The 12,590-nt window shown below is 45.6% G+C and overlaps 1 protein-coding gene across 1 annotated transcript; it reads left to right on the plus strand.

Moving 5' to 3' along the window:
• The first annotated feature begins 446 nt into the window (after nucleotides 1-446).
• On the plus strand, nucleotides 447-7,072 carry LOC145407211 (uncharacterized). The gene is made up of 6 exons (XM_080278246.1): nucleotides 447-505; nucleotides 971-1,060; nucleotides 1,403-1,630; nucleotides 2,167-3,558; nucleotides 4,273-4,384; nucleotides 4,897-7,072. The coding sequence occupies exons 2-6, from the start codon at nucleotides 977-979 to the stop codon at nucleotides 6,543-6,545; spliced, it is 3,465 nt and encodes a 1,154-aa protein (XP_080134372.1). The 5' UTR covers nucleotides 447-505; nucleotides 971-976; the 3' UTR covers nucleotides 6,546-7,072.
• The last annotated feature ends 5,518 nt before the right edge of the window (nucleotides 7,073-12,590 follow it).

The raw sequence follows: 12,590 nt of genomic DNA on the forward strand, positions 1-12,590 counted from the left end.
CGAATATCCTGCATGTTGTACGAATGTAAACAAGTGTATTGTGTTTATCAGACTTACAGAATTAGCAAAAATATGTACTTCTTACCTGTGAAATGTAACGTCATCTCGATGAATTCCTATGTCCATTTTTGCATCTGGAAGCTGCACAATGGACCATGGCACTCATCAGTTCCGGACTCACCTGCTGATTTCAAACAGCGCGGGGAGGGCTGTTTACATTGATGGTTAAATCCCTCACGCGATTTTTTAAAGTTTTCGGGCAACGAACTTTTCGGTGAGATATTAATTAGCGATTTTTTGATTCAGCAATCATGTTACAAACAGCTTAGAGTTAACTGATTCTGATTATAATGTTAATGTTTTCAAGGTAACGTTATAATTATATTGGTCACACCGCTGGGAGCCGAAACTAAACCTCCAATCGCATCCATTGGGTACAGCTGAGTCTGAATGTAAACAAAAATGTTGGAGGAGGGTGGTGCTGAGCTGTTTAGGTGCTGAGCAGGTGAGCGGGGATGCATGGAAGTGCTGAGATGTGTGTCGGTGGTGTGTACGTGTAATGTGCCGTGTGGCTGTGCAGAGACGAGTGGGGTGGTGTTGAATATGCAGATTATGTATGTCGTGGTGATCCAGAGTGGGTTATGTGTTGTGTGGTGGTGCCGAGCAAATGTATCGTACAGTAGATGGATTTTGTGGGATTTTTTTTTTTTTTTTTTATGGTGCTGGTGTCATAAATGTCAGCAGTCAATCCCTCAGGACCCTTCAAAATATAGGCTGGGCCACAGCAGTCTACTGAATGAGTAGACGACCAGTTTACTTCTCTTGACGACTTCACATGACAAAAACCTACTGTCACCTTTTATGGCAGGGATTAAATCTAAGCAAAGCTGCCACTGATTGGTGTATTCTAACCACTAGACCACCAGGTGCTCATGGGTATCAAGTAAATTTTAGCAGCAGCACTTTACAGGTCAGAATGGGCCGGGACAACATGGGGGGAGGCCGAGGAGATCAGCAGTTGCGGTTTCGCTGGAATGACCACACACAGCATATGGCCAAGGTAATACACACACCACCCTACGTCATTCAGTCTGTCACTTGCCCACACTGCACCATGGCCAGGGCCAGTACTCACATGTGCACCAACAATAACCATCAAAAAGTAGATTCAGTTATACAACAGTTAGTTTCTTATATATCTTTGTTGTTGTTGTGGTCTCAGGCTCATCTTGATGTGAACCAGGTGGACTGCAGGCTGAAATTTTCCATCTGCAATCCACCATCCGCCTCTTGGAGGACAGAGAGGGATTCAAAGGATGGTTGTACACTGCAGCCAGACAATGGAGCTGCTCAGTTACACGAGTACCACCATAGGAAGGCTTAATTTCTCTCCTATGTACAGGTGCTGACACTACAGCGAGCAGAGGAGCGTCTGTGTGATGTGACTCTGGTGACGGATGATGGATATGTGATGCGCGCCCACCAGGCAGTGTTGGCATCCACATCAGGGTACTTCCAGCACACCCTGGCCACCCTGCCCCCTGCACACCACCCCACCATTGTCCTGCCGGGTGCCACCGCAGCACACCTCGCACCCATCTTGGACTACATATACCAAGGTTCCACACAGGTAAACACTGGATTCACTACCTGGTGATGGAGACGGATGCCTTCACATAAGCAGAGGTGCCCGGTCATAAATGTATTTCTGCCTCCTTATCCATCAAAAGGATGATGGTGGACAGCAAGACAAGAGCAGTTTTAGCTCAATTCATGTCCATATGAGTAAGGAGACAACAACAACATCACATTTCTACTCTTCTCACCTTTTTACTGACTCCACTCACACAGGTGTACTTCTGGCACATGTTCACCTATATGGGCACTTTAAATCTTAGATGTGTGCCAGCAAAATGCTACTTTAAGTAAAACAACTTAAGATGAGGTTTGTATCTGTTTATGCTTCAGAGGATGACTCAATTCTTACATCAAGCAGCTTTTAGCAAATCTAGCAACTTTTTAGTGGATCTTGATTTTATTCAAATTATTCACTTTAGGGAAGAATTGCTGCAGTGAAAAAATAACAATTCTAGTATTCACTTTTTAAATTATTTCTTTTTCTTTTGGTAATGCCAGATAACTCTATTCAACGAGTGTCTTTTACAGGTGCAGCAGCGGCAGATGGAAGGCATCCTGGCAGTGGCGGACATGTTGGAAGTTAAGGGTCTATCCCGTCTCAGTCACACAACCCCTCTGTCATCCTCACCCACAACCACCTCTACATCAACATCTCTCCCACCCTCACTAACATCCACAAGTGTCCCTTCATCTCTCTCTCCTGCACATCCCTCCACATCTCTCACACCTTCACCTCCCTCCACCATCACCACCACTACCTCTGCAGCTCTCACCTCCACACCTTTCACCGCCATACCAACACCCATTTCTACTGCTACACTTGTAACTACACCTAGTACCACACCTAATTTAACTGCACACACCTCAGTCACACCTTCCTCTACCACACCTCTCACAGCCACTCCCATCTCTAGCACATCCTACCTTCCCATGCATGTCTCTGCTACACCTGTTCTCCCTATAGCTGCATCCATCACTCCTGTTCTGCCACCACCTACATCCATCGCACCTCTTTTATCTGCATCAGGCACCCCTGTGTCTACAATACCGAGTTCTGATGCCCTCACTGTGCCTGCACATATCGCTGCCACCCCTGCCCCATCCACACCTACCCTCACTGCACACATCCCCACACCCCAGCCATCCATGCACTCTCCACATATCCCCACACCTACCCCCACCACACACCTCACTGCACCTACCCCTACTGCACACCTCACTGCACCTACACCTACCCCTTCTGTACATATCCCCACCACACACATCCCCACATCCACACATATCCCTACACCTACTCCCACTGCACACATCCCTACACCCCACACATCCGTGCACATCCCCACACCTGTTTGTGCCACGTTTATCTCCAACACACCACTCTCTCTCACCCTCGCCTCGGCTGCACCAGCCTGTTCTGTAGCTCTTGGTATGACCCTAGCCACCACACCCATTACATCCACACCTGTCACACCGCCCGTCTCCTTTCATTCGGCATCATCATGCCTTCTTGCAAATTCCTCATTTTCCTCCTCTCTGTTGGGACACTCATCTGCCCCTGTATCATTCTCCTCCAGTTCAAATCTACCCTCCTGTCCATCACTTCCATCCTGTCCAACACTTCCCTCCTGTGCATCACTTCCCTCCTGTGCATCACTGCCCTCCTGTGCATCACTGCCCTCCTGTCCAACACTATCATCAACACCAACGCTCTCTTCTGCCTGCCTGGACCTGTCTATGGCACGTCACCAGCCTGCCGTGCCCAAAGAGGACAGAGAGAAGGCAGGGGCAGCAGCAGTGGTGGTGGCAGAGGAAGACACAGAGGCAGGAAGGGAGGAAAGTGAGGAAGAGGAAGAGGAGGAGGAAGAAGAGGAAGAGGATGAGGATGAGGAAGACTTCACCCCTAGGAAAAGAAGGCACCTGGTGAGTTAAGAGATAACTGTGACTTTGTATTTTCACAGACTTAGGGGCTACACACTCCACAGTTTGTGCTTATCAACCAAATGAGAGTCATTAAGGGACACAATCAGTTTTTCCTAAGTCCAAATCTTCTCACAGAATGTGACCCACAGGTAGAAGGTGGATGGCAACAATCATCCTTGGGAGGTATTGTGCTATTGTACCATGGAAGCAATGTCGGGCCAAACACCCAGAAACTTGCCTTGGGCAACACCTAAATCTCATATATGCTCTCAGAAGTCTGGGCTGAGATTGCTACACATAACTATCTTTTGTACTTAGTACAACATAATCAAGTACCTGGTGTAGGCTTGACTCATTAACCTTGGTTGGCAGCTGGCCTTGAAGGGAAAACTCCAAATTCAAACCCAAGACCCCAACTAAGAGTTAATGACTAAGGGGATGAAACCACAAAAATAATCTGCCCCAGGCCACTTGGTGGTACACCAGTGGTGCTTGAGCTATGTGGCACCAAGAATCACAATTAGCCTTGATCTGCAGGTGAAAAGCAGAATACACAAGCATGCACTGCCATGGTCCTGAAAACGCATATGGAAAATACAGTGCTGTAGTCAGCTTATAGTACATCCAGGTCACCTTTTGTTCTGCTGGGTGAACAGGGACAGCACTCATAAACTCCACAATCATTGAACTTTCCTCACTAACTTGTTTTCACAGATGGAGGAGATGGAAACACTAGTGGAGGAGAGAGGAGGGAAGGGACCGGATGAGGAGAGACTTCGCTCCATCACCCTCACTGCTATCACCACCACCACCAATGTAGATACTGGTATGACCATAACGCTTTGACCCAGGACAGCATTTTTGTTTCAATCCTTCCTGCTAGCTGACAATTTTATTTAAATTAAGAGAGAGCATCCTCTAAGTAGTACATGGCTGACTACAAGCAACCCTGAGTGGTATTACAATACATACCACATAAGTGAAAGGCACAAAATCTCCACAATTAGGCATGAAACTCTGTCACTTATAGAGTCAAACTCCAAACTGAGACTTTTATGGATTAAGTGCTACAAATCCAATTACACATCTGAGATTTCTCATCACAACAGTTTTCAGCAGCTGTTTGGAAGTACCGGTACAGTACTAGTTTTGGCTCTTGGTATTAGTTCCCAGTCCATAGAAAACATCAGCTGTACCATACCATAAGGGAAGTCTTTAAGAAGAAGCATGGCATTATCTGACTCACTGATTTCTGGATCTTACCTACCCTTATGAAATCTTGAGATATTACCATACATCATGATGATGTTGCTGTTTATGGTGATGATTGTGTGCCAGCAGGGTCACGAGGCAGTGGAACGAGTGTGGTTTTGGCAGGCCCAGGGCGGAGCTGTGAGACAGGTGGTGGGGCTGGGACAGGGACAGGGGTGGTGCGGACCTTGGAGGTGCCAGGTGAGGATGGACCACTAACCATCAGCCTCACCACTGGTGCAGGGGGTGGGGCAGCCTCACCAGTAGTGCCCCTTCACAAGCCCCTTGCCTGCCCTGCCCTGCTCCACCAGCGGGGCAAGAAGAAGGTAAAGAGTCGGCGAGGGCAGGACGACGGGTGCCGTGGACAGGAAAGGCGAACCAACACACGCACTCTGGATCGTACCAAGTCAGACAAGCTGACCACCACCTCACGTATTGCTCACATTGAACAGTTCAATGCAACATGTGATCTGCCCTTCCCTGCTGAGGATGACACAAGCATGGACAGCAGTGGCAAGGCTGCTGGTGTGGGTGGAGGTGAGGGTAAGGGTGGGACTGGGTGTCGTGGTGGGTCATGGGATGGGAGACGCGGGGGCCCAGGGTTCCCCGCCATCAGCCCACTGGCGCTGTTCTCGCTGCCACCGGCCGTGGTGCGTGGAAAGCAGCGACGAACCTCCCTCACACTGGAGCAGAAGGTGCGAGTCATTGAGGCCCACCTTGGGGGGCGCAGCCAACGACAGATTGCAGCGCAGGCCGGGGTGGGCAAGACACAGGTGAGTGGCATCCTCCGACGTCGTGCTGAGCTGCTGGCAGCATATCGGGACAGTCTGCTGCGCGGGGACAAGGTGACGGGTCGACGGCGGCGGCGCAGCGAGTACCACACTCTGAACCAGCACCTGATCCAGTGGTACCGCCACATGACCACTGCCGCAGGAGTGACTGTCACCACTGGCATGCTGCGTGCCAAGGCCCTGCAGCTGGCTCCACAGCTGGGACACAAGGACTTTCGTGCCTCCAATGGCTGGCTGGCCACTTTCAAGGCAAACCACAACCTTAAATTCTCCCGCCAACGCCGCAATGACACCATTCACACCGGCAGTTGCACATCAGCCTCAAGGGGCACACGTGATGCACCCTCACACTTCTTCCAAGACGATGAGGGTGAGACGGCGGCTGAGGCATCTGGTGGCCATCAAGAGGCCAGTCAGGGCCAGGTGGCTGGGCCAGTTGAGGATGCTGCCACCCCTGACTTGTCAGTGACCCGTCCTGCCCCAGCCAGCCAGGCTTCCTCATCCTCCACTCCAGGGGAGCAGGCAGGGCCACTGCTACACCCAGGTCTGGCTGGGGCGGCCATTCACAAACCAGCACAGATGGTGAATGCATCCTTGGGTGCCAACCTGAGTGCTGCTGCTGCCGCATACACCCTCACCCGGGATCTAGGACGTGATCTAGGGCGGGATCCAGGCGGCCCCACCGACCTAGCCACCATGAACCCTGGCACACTAAATCACCCAGTGCCCATCAACGTTGCCCGAGCCGGGGTGGATGCTCCCCTGGCCAAACCCCCAGACCCTCCCCAGGCTACATACAAATCAGAAGAGCCTGGGGCCACTTACCCCTATGACCCACAAGCCCGCCTCAATGACCCCGCCAGGCCACCCTCTGAGTACAACTACACACACTACGGCTTCCCCGGCGGATACTATGGTGCTTACCACTTCCTTGGACAGTACTGAGCTAGGGTGACATGTGAGAGGGTGAAGTGTGCGGTTGAGGTTAGGTATACAGTGTGACATGTGAGGTGAGTTTTGTGATGTACTGAACAGAAGAAAGGAAAAGGACATACCTGTACTCATATTACCATACCCACTTAAATGTGTGCCCCCTTCCAGAATTGTACCCAATTCCAGATGAGTGCCAAACAAGGGCACTAATCACTTGACCAGCAAACAATGTTCTGTACAGAATATTTTCACTCAAGGCTGAAAATGAGCATGAAAGTATCTACATGAAATACAGTGAAAATTAAAGTTTGGAAGTTTGCCTGCATCAATAACAGTATCAGTGTTTGGTGCCTGATGAAAACACACACACACACACACACACACACACACACACACACACACACATGTATATACAGTATGTACATCTTTCAGCAGACTCCAGAAACCAAACAGTATTAAGCAACTTCTGTTTGTAGTGTTATGTGTAGCTAAACAATTTCCCTATAACTTTGTACAGTGTGTGAAAACTTAATGTATCTCCAGGAGAATACTCAATAAAAGTCAAATGTTAAGTACCAACACTGTCATTTTTTTAATTACTCAGTTATGCCTTTAACATACTCATATGACTCTCACTTGCTAAATGAGTGAGAGTAAGGATGCTATGATGTGTTATAGAGAGACAGCAGGCATGAGAAGGGGTATCTGAGGAGCCACTTCCCTAACGGAGTGGAAGTAATAATGCTGTGATGGTTTATGTAGACAGGTGGGGAGAGAGGGGATGTCTTGGTTCCTCAAAACAGTGAGAGTAAAATTGTTGTACTGTATTACGTAGAAACAACAGGGGGGAGAGAGAGGATATCTGCAGTTGGTTCCCTACAGGAGTGACAATATAAATCCTGTGACGTGTTAGAGATAAATGGAGTGATATTTGTCCCTGAAGGAAAGAAAGTAAAGATGCTGTGATGGATTAGGTAGGTACAGCAAGGGTGCAAAGGTATAGTTAGAATTGGTTCATTAAAAGAGAGTAATAATTCTTTGCTGTATTATGAGGGGCCAGCAACGATGAGATACTTGGGTTGGTTCCTTTAGATGAGTGAGAGAAATAATGCTGTGCTGTATGATGGAGGAACATCAAAGGTGCAAGAGGATAACTAGAACTAAATCATTAAAAGAAAGAGTAATATTTCTTCGCTGTATTATGTAGGGAGAGCAAGGGTGAGATGGGCTATTTTGGATTGATGATTTATGTAAGGGGCAGGAATGGGTGACAGGGGGTATCTGACTTGAAAGGTAATACGTTAAAAGGGGGAGAGTAATAATTCTATGCTGTGTAGTATTACGCAGAGAGATCAAGGGTGAGAAGGGCTACCTTGGATTGGTGTACGGTGTGATGTTTGTGGGAGCAGGACTGGGTGATGGAGGTATGTAACATGAGAGGAATACATTAAAAGAGGGAGAGCAATAATTCTTTGCTGTATTGTGTAGAGAGAGAGAGCACAAGTGAGATGTATTATGCAGGAGCAGGGCAGTGACGGAGGGTACCTGACATGAAAGGTAATAACATCCAGCACGTGACACCCCTGCTTATGACCACCTGTGTCACACGGCCACTGCAGCATCCACACTAACCCCTGTCCCCTTCTACCCTCACATTCAGTCTCGGTACTGCACTGGTTCACTGGGGATCTCAGGCTATCTCGCATTATCACGTGATCCAGCGAGATACTGACAGTGTTGAATGTTTTTAGACTGAAAGATTTATTGTCGTAAAAGTATACAAAACATACATAACAACAGCATTCAAAAAAAAAAAAAAAATGGTGGATCTTGCCAAACATTTTTAGCAAATATAAAAAACTAAGTAATTTATGATAACAGATAATGGACAGTATCTTCGCAACGAAAAAATATAGATGCAAATCCCGTAACGTCTACTTAATCTCGTTTTTTTTTTTTTAGTGATCTGTGCAAATACTGAAAGCAAAGGGACGATTGTATAACCAGGCAGTGGAGTCGCCCAAGAATATCAGTGCCACCACGTGAAGGCACCACTGAGGGGGGGGCTAATACGGATGCATAAAATCGCCTGTAGTGAATAAAACCGTCTGGAAGGGGCAAGAACGAGGTACAAGATGGCCGAAATATTCCTGTTCGATGAAGATGATCCTGATTTTGGAGGTGATGAAGGTGAGAGAGAGAGAGAGAGAGAGAAAGGGAGGGAGGGAGGGAGGGATTATAAAACAGGAATTCGCTTCATTTATGCTTCATTTTATTGCAACACGTAAGAGTGGGGGAGGGGAAGGCAGCCAAGACATTATAAAATATGAATAAACTCAATTTGTTAGAGAGAGAGAGAGAGAGAGAGAGAACTACTACTACTACTACTACTGCTACTACTACTACTTTAACCACTGAGACAGACACACTGATAGATACACGGATATAGAAGTAGATAGAAAAGGAGAGGAAACTGATCAAGGAAATTGCAAGCGGAAATTGCAAAGGAAGGTACAGTGAGAGAGTGAGAGCAAGGCGGCAGACAGACTGGAGCCTCGAACCAGTGTCTCTCTCTCTCTCTTTATCTCTATGTCCATCTCTCTCTCCAATTGTCTCCTTACCCTTCTGTGTCCTCTCTGTCTCTGTCTCTGTCTCTCTCTCTCTCTCAGGTTTGCTGGTGTAGCTATGACCTCATCAAAGGGGGAAGAGTGAGCAATTAAGCACAGGGTGAAGCGAGGTCACCATACGCCCATACCATCTCAGGTCAACTCAAGAGAGGAGGGCAGCCTGTCACAGAGAGAGAGAGAGAGATAAAACCTGTTTCAATTAATATCTCTGTTTCCTCACCTTCGTATACTTTCTCCGAGGATTTATTTTCTTAGTCGGAAATGTTAAGAGGGAGAGGGAACTTAGCCTCTCTCCTGTTTTTTCCCTCCCACCCACTTCTACGTACGAAGAAATTGATATAGCCTACACAAATACAGGGAAAATACATCAAATAGATAGATAGATAGATAGATAGATAGATAGAGAGAGAGAGAGAGAGAGAGAGAGAGAGAGAATAGGGTAAAACCTGACTCACCAGCACACATTAAAACACACCCTCCCCTGACTCTCTCTCTCTCTCTCTCTCTCTCTACGTATGTTACCTTGATTATTCTATGCCTACTAATGTACAGTATATCCATTAGTTTGATTACCAGCATTATCTCTCTCTCTCTCTCTCTCTCTCTCTCTCTCATATCAAAACACCCTCCTCTGACTCACTGTTACTCATTTCCTTTATTTTCTCATCTCTATTCTCTCTCTCTCTCTCTCTCTCTCTCTCCCCTACGTATAGACAATATCCTATCCTTGTTCCCCTACACCCAGCCTGAGTAATAATAATATTGAATTTTATTATTATTGCTTGAGATACGTGGCGTCAGGAATATTGAGTGTAGTACATTATTATTATTATTATTATCATTATTATTATTATTATTATTATCACTTTACTATTTATCATCACCATTATTATTATTATTATTATTATCACTACTATTTATCATCATCATTATTATTATTATTATTATTGTTATTGATTATTATTATTATTATTATTTTTTTTTTATTATTAACTCCTCTCACGTACGTCTCCGGGTGACACGAATAACGTCAAGAAGTACCCCTTGAAGGACGAGATTCTTAACGCCTCTCCTTTAGCGATTAATTCTCCGTATCTCCCCTTAGGACCTCCTTGCATGTTATTAATGGAAAGGATGGAAAAAAAAAAAAAGCGGCATAAAAGCGAACATCAAGGCCTAACAAAAAATAAATCGCTATAGAAAAAATGTTAAGAAAGCCTAAGCCATCTTGAATACGACTTTCAGACTGTCATTGTATAGGGGTATGCTGGTCACGTTCCCCCCCCCCCACTGGCTGGCAACGCAACTGGTCTCGTGCTTAATGTGTGTGTGTGTGTGTGTGTGTGTGTGTGTGTGTGTGTGTGTGTGTGTGTGTGTGTGTGTGTGTGTGTGTGAGTAAAAGTGAAGGTTACAATTATACACACTCCCTTTAAGCTCGATCTCTGTTGTCCCGCAAGGAATGCAATACCGTCTTGTGTTTTTCTGATGACTGCCAAAGACTTATATTCGTATTTTTATTTTAGTGCAAGGAAGAAGGAACCAAAGGCCAGCATGAGTGTCCCCTCCCAGAAAAAATATAACCAAAATATACCATCTTTAGTTTTCTCATTCAATCTATAAATTACGTAGATGTGCTGTTTCTTCCTGTGCGTTCTGATTATTTTTATTTTTGGTAGGTGGGGGTTATGCTTCCTAAATATCGCATTACAGATAAGAGTCCATTATACAGCATGTGCCAAGATATCAAAACCATACCAGCCCTGCTTTACACTATGTCTAAAGATTTTCAATTTTGTAAGGGGGACTGACACGCAAAAAAGCATGACTGCAAAAGTGTGTATAGTGGAAGACCCAGTAACCAGCCGAACCCACCTGCAAAGTTTCATTCAAATCCATTAAATAGCCTAGGAGTTACCACACACACACACACACACACACACAATGCCTAAAGTTAGCGCAACGGTATAGCGGTCAATGCCAAAAATGGGCTGATAAATAAACAAATAAATAAAAACAAAAATAACCCAACCTGTAAATAAGACTGGAGTTACAATGCACACCCTTTCACCTTTAAGCCTTACCTGCAGTGCTCCGAGATGTTTATATTTTCCCGCCAAAAATCAGATTGCCTTGGATCGTATCGAAGTGGCTTTTGAAATTACGTAATATCTCTTCCTTGGCGATCTATTCTGTACATGACACCTTCAAATATTCTCTTGTAGGTTATTGATAAAAAGAGAATGCTACAGTTTAATGTCAAAAATAATAATAATAATAATAAAATAATCGAAAAGGTGGGGCAGCTCCATCACTCGGTCAAATCGGTGTCACCACATGAAGGAGAGAGAGAGAGAGAGTCCAGTATGCAGTACCCAAGAAGGTCACAAATACACAACCTCTCACCTTTAACTTTTCCTTTCAAACCTTTATTGATTTCCCCCCCCCCCCGTTTTTCCGACAAAGATTAGAGTCAATGTATGTTTCTTTTTCTTTCTCATATTTCTCTCTCTCTCTCTCTCTCTCTCTCTCTCTCTCTCTCTCTCTCTCTCTCTCTCTCTCTCTCTCTCTCTCTCATGAATTTTTTTTATTAAGACTGGCTTTAATTAACATCCTCTTCACCTCAATGATGTTCTTCTATAATCGCGCTACGGAAGAGACAACAGGTACTATGTTTTAAAAGGTGTGTGTAATTCACCGGGTCGGTCAGGATCACTTGACGGTCGTGATCGTCAGCTTTTACCCTCCCGGAAGGGAGCTGAGAGCTCATATAGTCCGATCTATGGGCAAGGCTGTGACCTTCACACACGCACACACCCGTCTCCTTGCTCCAGGGGGACAGTAACCACCCACTTCGTCAGTGAAACTTTTCGCAACCTGAGCGAGGCGCGAACTCCCGTCCACCAGTTGGCAAGCGAGAGCGTGTGTGTGTGTGTGTGTGTGTGTGTGTGTGACGACATTAACAAAAGAATCGGAGAAACAGAATATCAGACACTAAAAAAAAGAATGTAAACAAACTAATTATTGATAAACTTAATGGACAAAACACCTGTCAAAACTCCAATAATAACAACAACAACAACAATAATAATAATAATAATAATAATAATAATAATAATAACACTGAAAATAGCCAATATAAGGAAATGAAGACCGGACAATCAAGTGACTAACGGAATCAAGGTTATGTTAGTCGGGGAGTTCCCTTACACACACACACACACACACACACACACACACACACACACACACACACACACACACACACACACACTGTTAATATACACACTCATATTACGAAATGCAGACATTCATAAAGTCATGTAAACTGTACTACACACACACACACACACACACACACACACACACACACACACACACACATTGTTAATAGACACACTCTCACGTTACGAAATCCATTCATAAAATCATG

The sequence above is a fragment of the Coenobita brevimanus genome, chromosome 72 (assembly GCF_032717465.1).
Source record: "Coenobita brevimanus isolate Jiangsu-jjx chromosome 72, ASM3271746v2, whole genome shotgun sequence".
NCBI lineage: Eukaryota > Metazoa > Arthropoda > Malacostraca > Decapoda > Coenobitidae > Coenobita > Coenobita brevimanus.